We start from the raw sequence: 21,258 nt of genomic DNA, 5'->3' as shown, positions 1-21,258 counted from the left end.
CTCGGTTTGTGTCTCAGAGCAGGGCTGTGGACAGTTCAGAAACCCGCCTACCAGTGACATCATCGATGAGGAAACCAAGCTAATAGAAACGCCAGGCTTACTATTCCTGGAAAGTTAGCATGCTACAGTATAATGGAAGCCAAGAGCACAAAGTCTGTTTCTGAACGGCCAAAGTATCGCGAGACTGTCCACCATTTCCGAGGAGCACCCAGCTGGAGGAGCACGCCATTTCCTGTCTGGCAGCCAAATCTTGCGATACCTCCGAGACAGAAACAATGCCTCAATAAAATGATGTGCTTTGCACATCGAAAAGCAAGCGATTAGAAAACAACCTGCGTGATAAGTCCTCTTTTATATTCCTGAACCGATTATATGACAGGTCGCAAGGTCGCAATCGTTCAGAAAAAAAAATATGTTCATGAGCTGGTCTAGCCGGCTCCATCGACTGCAATGTATTTCATCAAACTTCCAGTGCGTAGTTTACCACCCATGACCAGCAAACCTAGAGGGCGGACTGCACGACTCTTCCTTTCAAAACCTTCCTTGATTTCTGTCAGGCTGTGTTCCCACATACATTATTATTGACTGACACAGACGACTCAAATGAATTTAATGACGGACAAGAGATGCCCATAGTTCACACAAGGCCTCATGGGACACTGGAACCTATTTAATAGGCATCACACAGTTATTAATAGTCATTTATTCATATTGATATTTAACATTAATGATCTTAAAGACAGATTTATGCTTGGTTGCGTGCTGGTGCTGATCTACAAGCTCATAAGTTATGAGCAGATCTAGTTAATAGCAGATCTATATAATAGCAGTTAATAGCAGATCTACACAACATGTTATCATAACAGATAGATCTGCTATTTTCAGTGCGCAACAAAGTATTATCAAGGCCCTTAACAGTCACTCATTTGATTTCAAGCTTATTTCCAAGCTACATCTATACAAAAATCTTCATACATTTGATGGACTTATGAAATATTAGTTAAACATATTTTCCATACATTTTACAAAGACACAATTGTTTTTTAAAAACATTTCCCCATGGACCACCTGTAATTATGCCATGGAAACAGTGATGTATTAGACTATTAAACAATAGAAAAGCTTCTGAATAGCTACATTAGCAAAGTGTGTTGTGAAATGATGGCATTGACACTATGTCCAAAAGTTGAATTACAGTTGTCTTAAGTGGTTCTCAAAGTGGGGTCCAAGGACACTCAGGGTTCCTTGGGGGGGACCCTTACAGGTCTGAAACTCTGAGAGTATACAGATGGAGTATACATTTGGTTCCATCAGAATATATAGGGTTCCTTGAAATTAAAGGGATAGTTCACCCCAAAAATTACTTTTTTTCTATCGATTAGTCACCCCATGGAGACTTGACTTATTGGATATTTTTTTGTTTTTGTCGCATTCCTAAGCCAATAATTTGATGACCGGCAGCGGTTCCGGTAGGAGACACAATCTCCTTTGTGTCTCCTACCGGAACCGCTGCCTACTGGTCCGCTGGTCATCAAATTATTGGCTTAGGAATGCGACAAAAACAAAAGAATATCCATAAATTCAAGTCTGAATGGGGTGACTAATCGTTAAAAGAAAAACTTTACAGTGCTAACTCCACAGTACGGTGAATAAAGTTTACAAAATGTTAACTGCAGTCCAAGTAGAGTGAGATTTACAGTTGGGCTAATTTTCATTCAGAGATGACTAAGCCCTGACCTTCTCATTTCTCTTCCTCGTCCATGGGACTGCAGGTGCTGGAGGTCTTCTCGTAGTGGTTCTCTGGGCGGAACGTGACTTGTGAGTTGGAGTAGGTAGAACAATCTGTTTCCTCCAGATGCAGGTTGTCCAGGTGGCAGGGGGGCGCTTTGCGAGCGGAAGGCCGCACCCCCACCATCTCCTCATAGATGGCCCCCTGGGGCTGTGGTTTGACACGTTTGCCACGGTCACGTGATTTACCCTTAAAAGACAAGACCGGAAGAGATGGAATCAGTGAAGGCAGACACAGTGAAACTCTCGATTCCGGTATAAATCACTTTTTGTCTCTCTCTCTCTCTCTCTCTCTCTCTCTCTCAAATGCAAGCTCACAGGCGTCATTACTTCTTCTTTAACAATAATTCTGTTAAAGGGATAGTTCACCCCCAAATAAATATTTTTTCTATCGATTAGTCACCCCATGGAGACTTGAATTCATGGATATTTTTTAGTTTTTGTCGCATTCCTAAGCCAATAGAGTATGGGTCCTTTTTTTTTACGTTTCCTAATTTGTTTTACAATTATTTCAAAAAATTATAAAAAAATAAAGGTTCAGAAATAAAGTCAAGTCAATAACCTTTCAAAAGAAATTCATAAAATCAAAGAAATTCAAAATTTTGAAAGTAGCAGATCTACAAGCTTGCGTTGTGATCTTGTAGATGGGCTAGTTTCACGAGGTTGAGTTCCGGGGGAGACATCACATTTCTCTTTTGGTTCTCGAGCTAAAAGTTTTGGGAACCACTGTTTATTTAGTTTATTTAAACGCAACTCCACTCACTTTGCAAACCGCCACCAATGCCATTACAATCAGGACAAGAAGTAGAGCCGCCGCTGCAGACACTGCATAGAGCAGAGTCTCATAGCTGGAACAGCCGCACGGCCCACCTGTAGAGGCAGAGGTAACATCTTCCACATTTCCACAATTCATGCAAGTTAGTTCATATTGCACTAGGCTATTATTACTTAGTTTTTTTACTCATACGTGGACAAAGGTTAGATGCTTACAGCCAGACAAGACAACAGCAAGGGCAAAGTTACAATTTCAGTTAAGTGGAAGTTGAACAAAAAGCCCCCCCCAAAAAAAACAAAGAACTTCTTACTTTGGCTTTCTCTAGAAAATATGTTGTCTTATATTATTTATATCAGAGGGCAGCTGATACATTTTAGTTTTGGTTCCTGTTGTGGTAAAACTTTAGTCTGGTAAACCACCCAAATTGAATTCCGCGACCGGGTGGTTTACCAGGCTAGTAAAACATAGTACTACAGTATCTTATTTACTTGTTATTTAATAGATTCAACTATAATCATGAGCCCCATCTTTTCCTGAGCAGACAGCCATCATTGCTGAAAGAGGAGAAACAGCAGTATTTTCATTGTTAGCACTAGAATATATTTTAAATCATTTGTTATTAAGGAGGATGAGCAAATTAGCACTTCCTCTAGTAATGGTTTGTGTGACTGATTAGTGTCTTGTGATGCATGGTGATTTGGCACAAACAAGGGAATGAACTCTTTCTCATGCTACACAACAAAAATGTGGAATGCCCTACCCAAAGGAGTAAAGGAGTGTAAAACCCTACTCACTTTCAAAACTGCCCTAAAGATACACCTTCAGGAGGCTGCAATTCGAAAATGGCCCCTGACTAAGTCTTAACCTACCCCCCCACCACCCCTTTTCTTTTTTTTCTCTTGTACATTTTTTTTTCACTTTTCATACCAGTAACCTGTAAGCTGATTGTATGACATTCTGTATAGTAGTTGTGTATATCTGTCTGTCTCTTATATGTCATCATGATTTGTGTGCATGGGGATCTCATCTTAAACAAGCTCAGTGCTTAATGAGTCTTCCAGTTTAGTAGACCTTGTATTGTGAATTTGTACTTCCATGTATTGATGTTCTCATGTCTTACTAAATAAAGTACATCAATCAATCACTCAATCATGAACATGATCAAGGATGCACTGCAAAATCCAGAGTGTTGCTTACAACGTGACGCGTTGCGTTGCATTGTGAGCTTGTTGATCGGCTATTTTCAGCGGAAGCTTTCCCCACAATAACAGAAAAGACGCTATTGAGCCCTGAGGAACTCCGGCGGTTACCCATATGGGGTTTACGTGGTTAATAGCCGATCTGGAAACTTTTTTCTTTTTTAATTTAACACTCCGGATTTTACTCTGTGTGTTACAGGGAAAACAAGCAAGACACAACAGCAAAGAAAACAGGAAGTTTACAAAAGGGTGTCTACTCCAATTAACACATCATCTGTGATTGATTTTGGTGATCAAGCCAAATCCACGAGTCCAGTCTATACTGACCCACCTTGCACAGACACAAAGAACACACGTCTCCCTAGACTGCTGCTGCTGTCAGGCCTGCCGGGGACCAGCAGCTGACAGCTGTACAAGGCGCTGTCCTCTGGTTGCAGACGCAGCAGCGTAAGGTTGTAGACCATGCCCCTCGGGCCGGGCGTCGTGGACAGCACAAGCCTCTCGGAGGGGAAACGAGAGGAAGGGACCGAGGAGGAGGAGGAGGAGGGAGCGGAGGAGGCTGCGTGGTTGTGGTGCTTTGAGTGGTACAACGTCTCCACCGGAGCCCGGCCCTTCCTCCGTTTCAGTGTCACCCCTTCCACGGCCGCGGCACCCCCATGCGGGGGCAGGCAGGGGAGCACGGCCGAGCCCCCGGCACACGTCTCTATCTGCCCTATTTCAACCACCACTGGGACGTCTCCAGAAGAGGAAGGGGGGGATGACAGAAATGGATACTTACTTAATATGGTAACTAGAAAGAGCTTTGGGAGCTATAGTGTATTTGGTGGCACAAGGGGAGTATGAACACAGACAAGGAGGAAGCACTGGCAGGATGCGTGATTAGATGAGGAAATGTGTGGCTTGGCGGAGCTAGACAAAGTGGTTGAGATGATTTAAACAGCAACAGTAACAGGCCAAAGTCACACTCAAGAGCAGAACAAAAACTGGATGTTTGAGGAGCATTATAATGGGATTGGGAACATGGTTAGTTTTGCCTCCCATGTTATCTGTGAAGTCTCAGGAGGTTCAAGAGCATCCTAAGTACTTCAATTGATTTTAATCCGTTCTGAAATATGGTTTTGCCCCCTAGTAAGACAGACTGCAGACCTCACATACAGTATATCTACACTGAGGAGGAGGCAACAGCCCTAAAACACGGGTTCAGAATGGCACCAATCAATCCTCTGAATGCTAAACAGAGCACAGCGGCAGAAAGAAACGAGGGAACTCCCCCCATCCCCAGAACCCTTTAAAACTCACCATCGTGAACATAGAGAAGGAATTCGGTCTGGCCAGCAACCCGTCGGTCTTCTGGAATGTCCTTTATGACAAACTCACAGTAGTAGCGGTCCGTGTCAGAGGTCCTCAGCTGGGAAATAGTCACGTTAAGCCGGGAGGTGGCGGGGTCCCCTCTGACACTGATGCGCGTGTCGTCATCCGTCTTGGTCGGCGAAGGCTTTTCCTTTGTGTACATGAACAGCACGTCGTCAGAGACCAGCCACTTGCGCTTCAGGTACATTCCAATGGGCGAGCCGTGGCTCTGCGTCTCACAGACACAGGGAAAGACCACAGATTCACCCACAGGAACCTCCAGGAACTCAACCTCACCACACACTAGAGAACAAATGTACACATACAATTTATAAGAATTAAAACGTTTTTTTTTTGTATTGATCTGATATTATTCCATTACTACTACTACAGATGTGCCACTTCAAAACTTCACACGTTACTGTTCTTTCCCTGAAAGTGGCCTGAAAATGTATTTTTTTCCTCTCTTTTCTGCCCTTAAAATGCACTGTTTTGCCCCTGAAAAGAAGTTGTCACTACACCCCCCCGTTTTTCCCTTCAACAGACATCCATATGCATGAGAACAAAAGAATGTGTGTTGAATAAGGTGTCAGACTCATTATGAGGCGAAAGGTGATTTGACCAGTTGCTCGAATGAATTAGCATCATAAAAGCAGTGATCATCAAAATAATTCAGCATTTTAAATGCCCTTCTTTGTCCCTCTTATTGCCCTGGGAATCCCCTGAAAATTTACTGTCTTGGCGATGGCAGGACATGTGAAGTTTTGAAGTGGCACATCTGTACATGTACAACATAATAATAATAATAATAATAATAATAATAATACACACGCACACGCACACGCACACGCACACGCACACGCACACACACACACACACACACACACACACACACACACACACACACACACACACACACACACACACACACACACACACACACACACACACACACACAGTAATCCCCAAAACACAAACACACACTAAACCAAAACACACTGTTAGTACAGTATGCCTTTTCTTTTAAGGACTCTTTCACTCTACATTACCTATAATGACCAGGAACAGATATTAATGAGACTATGTTTAGTATAGGATGCCCATTGCCCATTACATGGAATGCTTATTTGACCTAGGCCGGAGTAAAGGTCAATCTAAAAGGTGCATGGTGACATAGCATGTGAGGATCTATCTGTGTTCTCTTCTGTAATGGATAGATGTGTAGATACCAGATGTGTAGGAAGGAGGTTTGTAAACATGAAATGGGTGTAAGGCTGCCTCTCTGACTAATTTTGGATATAACACTTTCGCTAACTCATGCAGGCCTGCAGTAATAAACCAAGATAAGAATGATTCCTGACTCCTGTCTATTGTTATCAGAACCTGACCACTACAGCTACATATTAACACTAAACCACAAAACACAAACACACACTAAGCCAAAACACACACTAAACCCCCCCCCAAAAAAACACACTAAACCACAAAAATACAAACACGCAATTAAAATTAGCCCCAAAATACCAAATGCACAATAAACCCCCCAAAAGACAAACACACCCCAAAATACAAACATAATATACCCCAAAATACAAACACAGTAAATCCCAAAACATAAACACACAGCAGGTGCAAAAACGTACCAAGTCCAGAGTGTGTGGTGAGCAATATCCACAGATATAGACGGCTCTTCATTATCTCTAACAACATGGAAAGGCTAATTGAGAGTCTGAGGACCATTAATGGTGATAAAAACCATGACAACGGTATCAGCGGAGGAGAAGATGTGCATGAATGGAGCGCACAGAAGGTATCACTAGGCAATGGGTGGAGAGCAAGACTAAAAGTGGAACTATTCGAAGCTCCACCCTCACGTTCTCAGGGTTCAAGTAAGGGGAGGTTTAACTCATCTGCCTCAAACCTCAGTCCTTAGTAATCGCATTACTTCATTACTCAATTAGTTTCAAATCGCTCTTTTAGAACAACTGAGAACGCAGCCCCCACAATGAAGATAAGACAAAAGTCTCAGAAAAGATTTGATTAGAAGAACTTTAATGCCATCAAGGAGGCAATTTGGTCTGCAGCTGGTTGTTGTCTGGGACAATTACCAGTCAAATAAGGCATAAACAGTAAACTGCTTCTTGTTCCAGAAAGAAGTCAGCACTGTTATAGCAATTACATATGTATACAATGGCCCATCACATTCACAACCGTTTTTGTTCTATCAATATTATCGTGCTATTGAATGTGACACTATAGTGTCACGTGATGCTGCTGTTTTATTTTTGATCCAAATTGGTAGTCTATTAAATTGGAGCAAAATATGCTGTCTATTTTCATGGCCGTTTAAATGGAAGTTTGTATTTTTTTGTAGTCCATGTGTGTTCAATTCATAGAGACATTTAAAGACATACACTAATATACAATAATATACAAGACATCATCAACACTAGTAGCAATAAAACGTATGTATAGTAAACAGTTGGGGGTCATTTAGCTTAGACTTTACATGTTACATATTGTGATTTTTGAAAACGTTTGACACATTTTTAGTAACATCTTGTAACAGATTTTTATTTTTATATTGTGGTATTGCTACTTTTTACTCAAGTAAAACAAAACCTACTACTTCTTCCACCAATGCCTTTCAGAGGCATTCAAACACAGATCTATGGATCCTGGTCTACCATCCTAGGAGGATTTGGGATGGGACCAGCAATAGTGACTTCTTTTTTTTCCAGTTCTGAGTTAAAGAAGGCAGTGTGGGCTTAATGGTGGCAGTGGTGGAAAAAGTACTCACATTTTTGACTTAAGTAAAAGTATCAATGCCGCAATGTAGAAATACTCTGTTGCGAGTAAAAGTCCGGAATGGCCACAGTATTGATTGAAGAACAGTGCTTCTAGTGTAGCCTACCCAGTACATCCTAATATGTTGAGGGAAATCCAATTTGGTGTAAAAAGAGAATGCACAGTGAAAATGATATGGATTGGGTTCTGAGTGACTTCCAGAACATACAGGGGTTCCGGGTAAAGTGGGCAAAATAACAACGCTACAAAAAGAAAATACTGATAATAACATTATGTAGAACTTTCTGGCCGCTGCTCCCCTAAATAATCATATTTGATTGACACGTTTTTGTAGTATATTTAGTTTGATCACTGACGCAGTAATGGTCTTTTTTCCCATTTCCCGTTTTTTTTTTTTTTGGAATTAAAAAGGTCTTAAAAGTCCTTAAATTGTCACTTTATTGTCATCTGTAAATGCCCCCTGGGAGTCAGTCTGCTTCAGAAAATGATTGAATCCAAAAACAAAAATGTAATTTGTCCTTTGTTTTTTTTCACCAGCAGGGGGCCGTATCGCCACCAGAATATGCTGTGGGTAAATAAACACAAAAGAAGAAGAAGCACGTTTCTGCAGCAGCAATGCCTTATGGGTAATCCGCTCCGCGGAGCACTTCCGGTATAAAAGCGCCATTTCGGGGCTAAAAGCAGGCAAACAACAGCAGCATGCTGTTATCACACAGATAACGCTACACAGTCTAATAATAGTATTATTACCGCTTTACGCGCTTTGTTTTTGTCAGTATAATATATATATATTTTTTGAATCATGGGACGCAAAAAGAAGAAGCAGATGAAGCCGTGGTGCTGGTATCCTTTACACTGTGTGTGAAACGAGGAAGAAGTAGCTTAGCTACACGTTAGCATTTAGCTTCAGTCACAAACGACGCTTGTGTGTAATTATGCTCCATACGACGTCACGGTGTCCAAAAACAAGCAGCTCTTCAAGCTCACAGCGCGTGTCTTCCGCAACGCGCTGTGAGCTGGTAGATCTGCTGTTTTTCTTCGGACGGGACGGGCCTAAGCCAGAGGTGTTGGCTTCCTCTCAGTCATCATGGGCTAACCGCTTAGCATCTTTAGCTATGGAATAATAACATGAACTGTGTGTGTCGTGTGGGTTCATTCACAGGTCCGGTGTGGCCTTTGCTAATGCTTACCAATGCAATAACTTACCCCCCCCCCTTTTTTTTTATTATAGAAAAGCCGAGCTCATTATGTTCTGGCTGTTATTTTGTATATCTATGTGACGTTATATCATGTGAACACAACGTTCATCTTTCCATTGGTGGAGTGGAGACCAGTTGTTGTGCTGTCCGTCTATAGCAGTGGTTCTCAACCAGTGGTCTGGGGACTACCAGTGGTCCTTTAGCGCAGTGGTTTTCAACCTTTTCCGTGTCAAGGACCCCCAAATTGACACATATTAGCCCAGGGACCCCATTTGAAAAGATATGCCAGGGACTCAACCATTTTGATTTCTTGGGGGTCCCAATCTACACTGTATCATCGTCATTAGTGTTCATTTAACTCTGAGAGTGTACAAATGGAACCAAATGGACCTGTTGGGGTCCATTTGGTTCCATTTGTACACTCAGAGTTACAGACACATAAGGGTCCATTTGGTTCCTAACTATTAATTAGGCTGGGAACCCCCTCAAGGACCGCTGGTGGTCCCCGGACCACTGGTTGAGAACCACTGCTTTAGCGGGTCCCAGGTGGTCCTCAGCTAAATGATGGAGAGTTGATATAAACCAAATGGACTCTTGTAGAGCTTTATCTCTTGAGAGGTCCATTTGGTTTCATTTCATGCTCTCAAGAGTTAAATTATTGTTAAACATCTGTATTACTTCATTAAATGTTATTTTGATCAATGTTGGCCTGTTATGGCCATGTACAGCATGGAGTTGCGGACAAAATCGTATCCAATGATAACATAATATTCTAAGTCTTGGGTCTGAGGTCAAATCTAATCAAATGGTGGTCAGTGGCTCAAATGCCGAATAAATAATGGACCTTGATATGAAAGAGGGAGTCCCTGTACGTAAGGTTGCCAACACCTGAAATTCAATTGAACGGACTTGGTCGCCAAGAAAAAGTTGTATATTCAATTGCTGTGTCTAATCTGTTCGTGATTGTATACCTAAAGTAATGCCCACTGTTGTAATGTTGACATATGAACTAGTGTTTTGTCTCTGTTCCCTATCTGTGGACACAGTCCTTAACTTGTGTCGTAAAGGTATTGTAATCGAGACTTTGACGATGAGAAGATTCTAATCCAGCACCAGAAGGCCAAACACTTTAAATGCCACATTTGTCACAAAAAGCTGTACACAGGCCCAGGTTTGGCCATTCACTGCATGCAGGTGGGTGTCACACTGTCTGCTCACTCATCAAGCTGTCCTTTATTAACCCATTAAGACCTGAGGCCGATTCAAAACAAATTCTAAATCCTAATGTTTTTTTGAAAATAATGTAAAAAATATTTTTTCACCATTTTTCAAAAATAGCAGATCTACAAGCTCATAGCGCGGCACTCGGTGCCGCGCTATGAGCTTGTATATCTGCTATTTTTGAATAGCCAAAGAAATTTAAAGTGACACAGATGCGTTTAAGGTCTTAATGGGTTAAGGGTGTTGAAGCATACATGAGGCATGGATGAGATGCAGGCTTATAAAGTCCCACGTCTCTGTGTTTCAGGTACACAAAGAGACCATTGATGGTGTTCCAAATGCCATACCAGGAAGGGTCGACATAGAATTGGAGATCTATGGCATGGAGGGTATTCCAGAGAAAGATATGCAGGAGAGAAGACGGACGTTGGAACAGAAGTCACAAGGTGAGTAATTCCTCATTTATATTAAGATGTATTATTACAACGTGGTGTTGGCGAACTTGATGATCAGATTTTGTCGGCAAGTGGCGCCATCATGCAACGGAGTAGAAATGAAGCTTAGATGTTGACACACACACACACACACACACACACACACACACACACACACACACACACACACACACACACACACACACACACACACACACACACACACTGCAGTTTAGGGTTTCAGGCTTTCAAGTCAATCAATGTCGCGTGTCAGTCTTTTTTGTACATATGCAAATACTCTGAATCTACTGCAGTATAGTCAGATGAATGTGGATGCTTAACTAATAACCGTTTGAACCAAATTTGAACAGATTTCCCCATTTTCCCGTAAATATCGTACTGTGAAGTATTTGTGGGGGGAAAAGCATTTCAGTGAACGTACAATTTCGCTCATGTTCACGGAAATGATTTGTTCAAACGATTCATTCAACGTTTACTAGCAATATTGTCTATACTGTGAAAAACAACTCAACCGAACCGCTGTCTGTCGCGGGAACAGCCCGCCCTCCCGTCCTGTGTACGGGCGGCATGAACGAAAGCATGAACGTTGTTTCAGGAGGTGAACTAGTTGGTTCCTGTTCACGGCAAAGTTCTTTAGAATGAGTAGATCAGGAACGACCTATCACTACTCTGAAGGTGTTGAAGTATATTTTTCTATAAAGAACGTGCGCAAACGTGCATAAAATCCATCAAACGCTACCACCCGGGTCCATCAAAAACCATTTGCAATTTAGCCATTTGGCAGACTCTTATAATCCAGAGCGTCTCACAAGCGTGATATTGGAGTGAATGGCATTAAAGGACGACTTCACCACTTTTCAACATATCTTCATATAATAGGTCCTCACTAATGCTCATGATAAAATGATAAAAAAAAAATCTACTTGGTCTGTGTGTCATAGGAGGGCTGTGGACAGTCCAGAAACCCGTCTACCAGTGACATCATCGTTAGGCAGGATTTTTTCCCCAAAAAAGATTACAATTTTTTTATTCAGATTTTTATTAAGGCGAGAACAATGGGATCTATTATTGCATTGCAACTTTCCAGGAATACAAAGCCTGCAGTTTCTATTAGCTTGGATTCCCCATTGATGATGTCAGTGGTAGACGGGTTTCTGAACTGTCTACAGCCCTCCTCTGAGACACAGACTGATTAGAAAAAAATGGTACCATTTTATCATGAGCATTAGTGAGGACCTATTATATGAAGATATGTTGAAAAGTGGTGAAGTCGTCCTTTAACCCTTACCCGTCCTAGTCAACAATCGACCACTTCAACAACAATCGGTAGCCTCATAAGTAGAGTGCGAAGTGAACCAAGTAGTGCTTCAAATAAAGCTAGGACACCACGTAGGCATCGGTCTAAACAAGATGCTATCTAAATGACATTCTGAACTGGGTACCACCCGGATCTGTAGAAATGCAAGGTGATTGTGCTCTTTCTTATCAAATATGTGTCACGGTGTTTGTTTCCAGAGAGCCAGAAAAAGAAACAGCAGGATGATTCTGATGAGGATTCGGATGACGACGAGGCAGGCCCATCATTTCAACAGCCAGCTGCAGCCCAGCCTCCGCAGCAGGCAGCGTATGCCGTTCCTATGGCCCAGCCTGGCATTCCTCCTGGTGCTGGAGCACCAGGGATGCCTCCTGGAGCATATCAAGGCAAGGACGTGGTTATTGGTGGAGCTGACTCTTTGAAGAGTTAAAGGAATAGTTCACCCAAAAAATGGCTTATTTTCTATCAATTACACACCCCATGAAGCCTTGAATTCATGGAGATGTTTTGTTTTTGTCTCATTCCTAAGCCAATAATTTGATGAAGAGTCTCCTTTGTGTCTCCTACCGGATACATTAGCCGGTAGGAGACGGTATTCAAATCTCCATGAATTCAAGGCTTCATGGGGTCGGTCATAAACACAAACTTTTTTTTTACATGTGTCCTTGTGGTAAGCCATGTAGTTTACTTTACTATTGATCTGTCAGTTGATGATCATTTTTGTGTCTTTTGTTACAGGAATGCCTCCTATGATGCCAGGTCATCCAGCGATGATGCATGGGATGCCCCCTAACATGCATGGAATGCCACCAGGGTAGGTATTTTCTCATCCCACTTCACATCACAGTAAATGCCATTACTCCTGTGATGTTGAAATGGCCGTTTTTGGTTTGGGGTGTTTTTTCATTTATAGTTAAAGTAAAGCAGTGTTGAGCTTTGATAGGCTGAAGTTATGGGGCGTGCAGGTGGTGCAGGAGTCAAGTTCCTGCCCACCACCATGCAGACTAGGGGTTTGAATCCTCCACGGTAGACCGTCTGGCTTGGTCGGGGGTTCCAAATCATATTAACGTGCTACGAGTATTATTTTAAGCTGTGCTAAATATTATTTTAAGCCCTCCAACAGATGACGGTTTTATGCACTTATAGCATGGCAGAGTAGAGTTCTCAAATTCTACAGGGCAGGCAGCAGAGAGAAGTTTCTGCACTGGCCCGGCTGCCTGATTTATACTTAATTGCGCGCTGGTCTGACGCACCGAATAGCCATTCGATCTACAAGCTAACAATGCGCCACCGTCTATCGTGTACTTGAAGATCTGTTACTTAAATGAGCCATACATCAGTACGGCTGAAGCAGACGATTTGCCTGATTTGTACTTGGTCCCATGGAGGTTTTGCACACCAAACATGGCAGATCTGCAAGCCCAGAATGCGATGCGGATGCCACCTGTTGTGGGTTTGTAGATCTGCTGCTGTGTTCGGTGTATGTGACCGTTGTAGGGCGAAGTATAAATTACAGGAAACAGTAGCCACTGAGACAGTCGGGGGGGGGGGGGGAGAGAAGGGCATTGCAGAGTAGGCTTGTAGTGTGACGAGGAATTAACTTTATTTTGTGTGCAACTTTGCAGGTTTTTTATGAACATGTGAAGCTGCCATTTCGCCAACTATAAGTTTGTTTTCTCACACTCTGCTATAATTTGAGCCGCTGGTGCTGCCTAATGGCTTTTTTGTTTTGTTTTCTCTGGCTATCGGGCCGCTCTCAGGCTTAAAATTATGGTCATTGCTCGGAACGGGCCTGGGGCAAAATTCGGGCAAATTCGTGCCTGTTTAGAACTTATGGCAGGTTACTGCAACGCATGGTTCTACTAAGTTTCAACAATGCTTTCAGTACTACTCAATCAAATGTTCACATTTTCATTAACCCATTAAGACCTGAAACGCATCTGTGTCACTTTAGATTTCTTTGGCTATTCAAAAATAGCAGATATACAAGCTCATGGCGCAGCACCGAGTGCCGCGCCATGAGCTTGTAGATCTGCTTTTTTTATTTTTATTTTAAGAAACTGGATTTAGTTTAGTTTGGATTTAGAAATGAAAATTAAGAATCGCCTCAGGTGGTAAAGGGTTAATGTCTGGGTTTGATGTCTTCACAGCATGATGCAAATGGGAGGAATGATGCCTCCCATGATGCCAGGGATGCATGGAATGCCCCCAGGTAAGAATTGATTGTATTCTGAAAGAGACACGTGACTTATTCCACCAACGAGCCAAGATTATTGTGCAATAATTTGGTGTTGATGTATTCATTTATTCAAAGCCTACAATATTATCTTTGCTGGAATTATATATTACAAATGGATCAATTTAATCTCTGTACCAGTGAATGCAATTGTAATTATGGCATTTAGTGGACACTCTTGCCTAGAGTGACTTGCAAAGTAGGTACAGTAGCAGTTTTTGAAAAGAATTGTGCTCAGCCGTTTTTGAAAGAATTGTGCTCTTTAAAAATGTAATATTCACTTTTTGCTTGCTTGTCAGGAATGCCACCCCACATGGCTCCCAGGCCTGGCATGCCCCACATGGCCCAGGCCCCTGTACCAGGAGGAATGCCCAGCCGATTGGCTGCACCGGCAGCCCAACCTGCCGTCAGCAAACCTCTGTTCCCCAGTGCAGCACAGGTGGGTTGGAGAAACAGGATTTTCCTGTAGCTTTTTGACTGGTGTCGATGGCTGTGTGTGGTGAATAATGGGTTGGAGGCATGACTTTGACTATACAGATTATTATACTGTATGTGTAGAACCACTAGAGTGCCGTTTTCACATTCTTCCACTGGAGGAGGGGTGCTTCTCTGCACTTCAAAATCTGAACTAGTTGTGTTACATCCCACAATCGTATATATTAGATAATAGATATATTGTCAAATATGCAAATTAGCACTTTTTACATGGGAAAACCACAGCTATTTAAACAAAACAATCAGTATTTTTATATACACTTTAAAACGTGGTGGACTTCGAAGTTGGTAATCATTTCCGTTGTAAACTACTCTAAACTCTACTATACTATCTACTGTCGTGGTCATCTGTTAAACAGTTTTAGGAGCGTCGGCCTGCAAGGGTCAACTAATCTTCAGGATATTAGTGATGAACCATGTACATCCCGGTTCAGCGTTTGTTTTCAGAACGTTAACAATGACTGATAAAGGTACTATCTTTGTTTCTTAAATGCATAATACCAAAAGCTTATTCGGTTGCAGATGTATACCTAGCGGATCTTCTTCCTAATTCAAATATTTAGATCAACATGAATTTGTTCTTCTCTGGATTTCTTTTCAAGTAGCGGTTAGTGATAGTGACATCACCACCTTCGTAAACAGTGCAGCAATGTTTTCATTGATGGACCCTTCGTTTTTTTTTTTTTTGTTTTCCCCCCAGTATCTGATCTAATTTGAATGTCAGCAGTAATAGACATGAAAGAAAACAGAAATGATCAGAAGGCAAGGTCAAACAAGCTTTGAGATATCAAGGCTCTCTATCAGCCCTTTCACATACTGAGACAGTCAAAGGTAGCAAATGGTTATTTTGCACTATTGCCATTGGCACTAATCTGTATTGAATATTTAATTCACTTAATCAGTAAATTGTCTAAGTCATCAATGAAGCTGGCAGCCTATTTAGGTGGCCTGTGAATAGTTAATAGAACTAGACGTGACATCTCAATGATGCCTGCTTGCACTCTTTATTTGTTTTTATCAGCACACGTGTACATTTGTAACTATCAAGAGTTGTGACTAACGCTACATCGAGGGGGGAAGTTGGGTTTGTATCCTGTTGCTTTTTGCACTTGACTGATCCGTGAATCTTGTTTTATTATGCTACCCCACCCATCCTTAAGTTCCATTAGTGGTTCCTCTTTTTCTAGTTCCTGCGCCCTTTCCGGTCTAATTGGGTTTCATCCTTTTTGTCATGTTGACAGACGTGTAAGCATTTATCACGCCCTCTGTGTGTGTCTAGGTTTGCCTCTCGTATGTCAGAGACATGCTGTGTAGATCAATGTAATCTCCTTCTCTTTCAAGCTGCAGATGGGCTCTTGTGTTCCCAGTAGCACAGTAGCCGATTCCCCTCCACCTGCCCACGTACAGTCAGCCTCCTCCTCCTCACAGCCTCTGTACCCTAACACACAACAAGTACGCTGACAAGGCTGTGGCAGCAGCATGTACATTATTACATGTTGACTGGCTGTAAATGCTTTCCCATAAAGAGGCTGAGTGTTTGTAGGGAGGTACAGTACATGTAATACGTCCAGCATTATTTGGTTAACCCACTGAACTGCCCTGCTTTCTTTTTTTGTCGAGCATGTAGTGTTTTTCTTTTTCATTCTTCCTAGGCATGTGTTGCATCATCCACCCCTACCTTGCCTAACAAGCATGGATTTTGCAATTGACGCACATGTTTGGAAAGAACTTATCTTGCGGCAAAGTTCACGCTGTTTGTGAATGGGTCCATGTGTAAGTGTTGCCATTTGCTGTAAGAACATGCTTGAACAACATTGATTGAATGCGTTGCTCAATATTTCCTAATGGGGCAATGAGCACCACATGGCATCCGTGTTTGTTACTTCCCTCTGAGGCTTTTAAGCCCTTGTATGGATGAACAACTTTGAACGCATATGGATGAACAACATTGAATGCATTTGTCAATATTTCCTAAATTGGGAAATGTGTACTAGATGGCATCCGTGTATGTTACTCCCATTTGATGGTTTTTATGCTGTTGTATGGATGACCATTAGCTAAAAATGAAAACATAAATTTGAGGTTTGAAAAAAGTGAAAGGAAATCTACAATATCTAAATCTAACATTTTGTTTCAGATCCAGGTTACGGTCAACAATTTCATAGGATTAATTTAATCCCAGTTAATTATTTAGCCTATTTTTGGCTCTTAAATCTCAGGGTTTCAACCATTGACATAGTGAGTACTAACTTTAAGCTACTTTAAGTAGTTAAGGACATTAACATTAGCTTCGAACAAAATTAACTGTTGATCAAAGTGAAAACATTTTGATCACGTGCAATGTTTTTTGCAGCCGATTCTACAATACCCAGAATTCATTGTTACTGGAGGCAATTGCCCCTTGTGGCGCGGGATAATAGCTGTAGTTCTATTGCCCCTTGTGGCGTGGGATAATAGCTGTAGTTCTATTGCCCCTTGTGGCGCGGGATAATAGCTGTAGTTCTATCTGTTTGCTTTCAATTTCCTGCTTTGACAATAACGGGAGACTGTTGAAACTCGAAAGACGTATTAGTTTGAGTGTTCCTCTAACTGTCCGTCTCTTTGCACAGGCCCAGCAGAGCGCACCCGGAACCGCGGTTTCAAACTCTCTCACCACGGCCGCCTCCTCCGAACCTCCCAAAGCAACATTCCCTGCCTACACCCAGCCCTCTGCCTCCTCTTCCTCCTCCTCTTCCTCTAACCCCTCTAACAGCACTGTGGCTAAGCCCCCAGCCACAGTGGCCAGTAGTAAGCCTGCCACCCTCACCACCACGAGTGCAACTAGTAAGTTGATCCACCCTGATGAGGATATCTCTCTGGTAAGTTGCTTGAGCTTTGCATTTTGCACTTTTCACAGTAAGTAATATATGATATATATGTAATGGCGTCTTTCTCTGTCATGATGATGTTGCCATGTTTGGTTTAAAAAAAAATGACGTTCATGGTCACTCAAGTAACATTAAATATTCATGGCTAGTTCAGTGAAATTCCAAATGGAGCAGTTTTTTTTTTCTTCTAGTATTGAGACATCCCATAATGTAATGTTATCTTTTCTTCTGCCAATGGTAAAAGATGGTTCAATTCAGATTACCTGGTGCACTTGATGGGCAGAGTTTGAACCATTATCATTATCACCATCTCAAGGTTCAGTGGTTCCTGTGTAATATATATACTGTGTGCTTGTATTGAGTGTTTGGGCCCTTGCTCAGAGAGGGGGTGTCACTGTGTGTCTCTAGTCTGAAGGCATGTCCTGTGTGTTGTGCCCTGCCAACAGGAGGAGAGAAGAGCCCAGCTCCCTCGTTACCAGCGTCTCATTCCAAGGGCGGGGCAAGCCCATGTGGCTGCCCCGCCCGTGGCGGCTGTTGGAGGCATGATGCCTCAACAGCAAGGCATGTCGCCACAGCAACCTGGCATGAGGCATCCCATGCACGGTGAGAGCGTAGCACAGAGAGGGCTTTAATTTCATCACCAGTTATCCATTAGGGCTGGGCGACATGACAACAAATCAATATTTCAAACTTTTGCCCCGATTATGATTAATGAGTATTATAAAATAATATTGATGGTGAAAATGGCAGATCTGTGAGCTTGGGGATCGGCCTTTTTTGCATCCCGCAACTGGGTTGATTTATGTAAAATCTATTGGAACTATTGTGTCGATTTGTTAATGTATAAGACAAAAAAAGTTATTAAGTCTGTTGTTGGTTCAAAATGTTGGTTTTGTTAATTGCCCAGCCCTATTGTTACTTTTTACTTTAATGGGAAATGGGATTTATTAACCTTTTTAATCCTTTACCATCCTGCTTTTCTCTCCTCAGGTCAGTATGGTGCCCCTCCCCAGGCCATGCCCGGCTACATGCCCGGAGGGATGCCTCCATATGGGCAGGGCCCCCCAATGGTGCCCTACCAGGGAGGTCCTCCCATGGGCATGAGGCCTCCGGTTATGTCTCCGGCGGGACGGTATTGAAGCGGCAAACAGAGAGCCACCTCACTAGGTTTGGAGGTTAACACCTTTCTCTCATCCTGTGCTTTTATTCAGACCTAGCCACAAGGCAATGACCTGTATAAGACCTGTGGCGGTGAAGACAGAAATGCTATATTGCAACACACGGACAGTTAATGGGAAATATTCCAAATCCCAAACAACTTGATGACAACTGTTTGTTAATCCGATCTGAAAACATACAGATACCCCCCCCCCCCCCCCTTATGTTCCACTCAGGTTCATAGAAGTGAAGTGTGTTTAAAATATGATTATTGTTTCTGAGGCTGCTGGAGTTGCATGAACGTACCAACTCTTTACGAAGGCAAGTTTCTTTTTTGTAAACATGTTTTTATTTTATTTTCCTGGTAGATAATGATTGGGGCCCTCACAGCACACTTAGGTGCTGTTGGACTTGCGTCCCCAACCATGGTTGGTGAGGGTCTCAGTAGCAAAAACGGTGATTCCAAGTACTTTTAGTGTTTGACTTCACAACTTAGCAGTCTATAGCTTTATTTTTCATTTCAGGTTTATTCTTGATGGTATTCCATGGTCGAAAGGGTAACTGTATGCATCCTTTGTATTGTTTTAAGAATCTATGTTGTAATAAAAACATCTTGAAATCCAATGCTGGTTTGTCCTGACACGGCTGGAGGAGAGTCATCGCAAAGGTTTGAACTAGTCAAGATTATAAGCATTTGGTCGTTTGGATTAAACTACAATACTTGTCATACTGCATGCCTCATTTGTGCTGGTGTGTAACCCGAGTCGTTCTGTATGTGAAAAGTGGATTGAAAACTTGTCTCGCGAGCTCGACCTCTAAATGCTCTGGGAAATATTACCGATTTGTGTGAATGTTTCATCCAACAGAGAGAGCAGAGCTCTTGTTGCCTCATTTACATAAGCTGGCTGGGTGATCCCAGAGCGTTTTGAGGGGACTTTGAGAGGTGTTGTCATATTTTCACATCGGATTCAGGTTCAAATCTGGGAAGTGGCCCTTTAATTGGCTGTAACTCCCCTCAGAATAATTCAGCAATTAACACTGGCTTCTTTTTAACAAAGACTGTTTTCACTTAACTGTTTTTTTTTCTAAATTGATATGGAGAAACTGAACTCGGGTTACATTCGGTCAAAATCTTGTAGGGTGTCCAACTCATTGATTATCTTACCAGCCAACTCATTGATTATCTTACTAGAAATGCAAGTAGTACTTGCACTTTAAAAAAATATATACTTTAAACATGAATGACTTATGTCCTGTTTACTGTCTTCATTGCTGAGTCCTGTCCAAATGCACCCTCATTTAAAGTAACTAAAATTCATTGTACATCAACAGGGACAGTCTTTTTTTGTTTTGCTGCCTAGACTACAATTTGGCATATTGCGTAGTTAAGAGGTCTGTAAATTCATTGAATAATCAGTCCTGCGACTGAGCGTTGTTCTTTTTTTGCGAGCAACACTGTCATACTATGGAGAATGATTTGGCTTTCCTCTTTTTGCACATGGCCCTTAGGTCTGCATGCCTTTTTATGGTGTTAAATGGGCGTTGAACTTGAGACTGAGACTTTGACTGCTGAATTGTACGAGGTGGTGGGGGCGTGTGCACTGTGCACATGGGGTGATCACTGCCTGCCTCCTGTGAATCGTTTTAATTTTATTTTTGTTTAATTTCTTTTTATTTTGCTCTGTAAGTGATCATTGTGGTGTTCAGTAACGGGGTCCTCCCTGGCTCTCAATCTGTAAACCGAAAATACATTTTCATACAATCTGCAGAGCACATACAGGTGAAATGGGAAGTAATGACATGAAAAGAGCAGACAAAATTGGAACTGGAATGCTACATATTTTAAGATGATTAATCGGTACTCTCTCCTGATTGGTTGAAATTGGAAACCCACACAGATGTATTTGATTTACTAAAGATCTTTAGAGACCCTTTACTGATCAAAAACTATAGCATATAGACTAGCGCTTTAACCAAAAAAACATATCACTTGCACTAATATTATAGTCTCACCTCCACCAGGCCAAAGGCAAGGTGGGAAATTGCATTTGCCTCTGTTCAGGGCTATTCTCACAAACCGAATTGACCGACATTTCACAGTGTGTTAGGGTCACTGACACAACTCTTCCTATCTCATTCTCCACCACACTGCTGCGGCTGGAGTCAATTGCCATTTGACCATTTCCATGATGTCACTAAGGTGACCCACATTACCTAGTCGTGAACTCGTGATAGCCAATGGGAATCTGAAGTGACTGAAATTATTCACATGAATCAGTAGGGATATCAGATTTGACCAGAACAGTTTTCAGTTAGGCATTTAGCAGACTCTTAATCCAGAGCGATTTACAGTAAGCAAGGACACGATAATACACATAATACATCAAATGCA

The 21,258-nt window shown here is 42.1% G+C and overlaps 2 protein-coding genes across 3 annotated transcripts; one reads left to right on the top strand and one right to left on the bottom strand.

The window, feature by feature from the left end:
- Nucleotides 1–687: 687 nt before the first annotated feature.
- Nucleotides 688–6,909, bottom strand: cd7al (cd7 antigen-like). 2 transcript variants are annotated; one of them, XM_084068515.1, is made up of 5 exons: nt 6,756–6,909; nt 5,062–5,415; nt 4,094–4,498; nt 2,552–2,679; nt 688–1,978 (listed from the first exon to the last, which is right to left on the bottom strand). In XM_084068515.1, the coding sequence occupies exons 1-5, from the start codon at nt 6,850–6,852 to the stop codon at nt 1,742–1,744; spliced, it is 1,221 nt and encodes a 406-aa protein (XP_083924641.1). In that variant the 5' UTR covers nt 6,853–6,909; the 3' UTR covers nt 688–1,741. The 2 variants fall into 2 exon arrangements, with proteins under 2 accessions (XP_083924641.1, XP_083924642.1); XM_084068516.1 differs by having other exon boundaries at nt 2,552–2,658.
- Nucleotides 6,910–8,565: 1,656 nt separating this feature from the next.
- Nucleotides 8,566–19,490, top strand: znf207b (zinc finger protein 207, b). Its single transcript, XM_084041003.1, has 10 exons — nt 8,566–8,763; nt 10,187–10,313; nt 10,648–10,786; nt 12,311–12,496; nt 12,849–12,924; nt 14,261–14,322; nt 14,646–14,785; nt 17,451–17,699; nt 18,155–18,311; nt 18,699–19,490. Exons 1-10 carry the CDS (start codon nt 8,723–8,725, stop codon nt 18,845–18,847), a joined length of 1,326 nt encoding a protein of 441 aa, XP_083897129.1. The 5' UTR covers nt 8,566–8,722; the 3' UTR covers nt 18,848–19,490.
- The last annotated feature ends 1,768 nt before the right edge of the window (nt 19,491–21,258 follow it).

The sequence above is a fragment of the Gymnoscopelus microlampas genome (assembly GCF_963454915.1).
Source record: "Gymnoscopelus microlampas genome assembly, chromosome: 2".
In the NCBI taxonomy this organism is placed as follows: domain Eukaryota; kingdom Metazoa; phylum Chordata; class Actinopteri; order Myctophiformes; family Myctophidae; genus Gymnoscopelus; species Gymnoscopelus microlampas.
The sequence above is the reverse complement of the archived record's forward strand: the minus strand, read 5'-3'. Positions and strand labels throughout refer to the sequence as shown.

Bases quoted from the DNA above. Each gene is read 5' to 3' on its own strand.
- cd7al (XM_084068515.1), bottom strand. From the start codon at position 6,852: ATGGTCCTCAGACTCTCAATTAGCCTTTCCATGTTGTTAGAGATAATG. The intron at 4,499-5,061 runs GTGAGTTTTAAA...CCTCTTCTGGAG, and splicing joins CCTTCTCTATGTTCACGATG to ACGTCCCAGTGGTGGTTGAA. The intron at 2,680-4,093 runs GTGGGTCAGTAT...GAAATGTGGAAG, and splicing joins GTTCTTTGTGTCTGTGCAAG to ATGTTACCTCTGCCTCTACA.
- znf207b (XM_084041003.1), top strand. From the start codon at position 8,723: ATGGGACGCAAAAAGAAGAAGCAGATGAAGCCGTGGTGCTG. The intron at 17,700-18,154 runs GTAAGTTGCTTG...CCCTGCCAACAG, and splicing joins CTGATGAGGATATCTCTCTG to GAGGAGAGAAGAGCCCAGCT. The intron at 18,312-18,698 runs GTGAGAGCGTAG...TTCTCTCCTCAG, and splicing joins CATGAGGCATCCCATGCACG to GTCAGTATGGTGCCCCTCCC.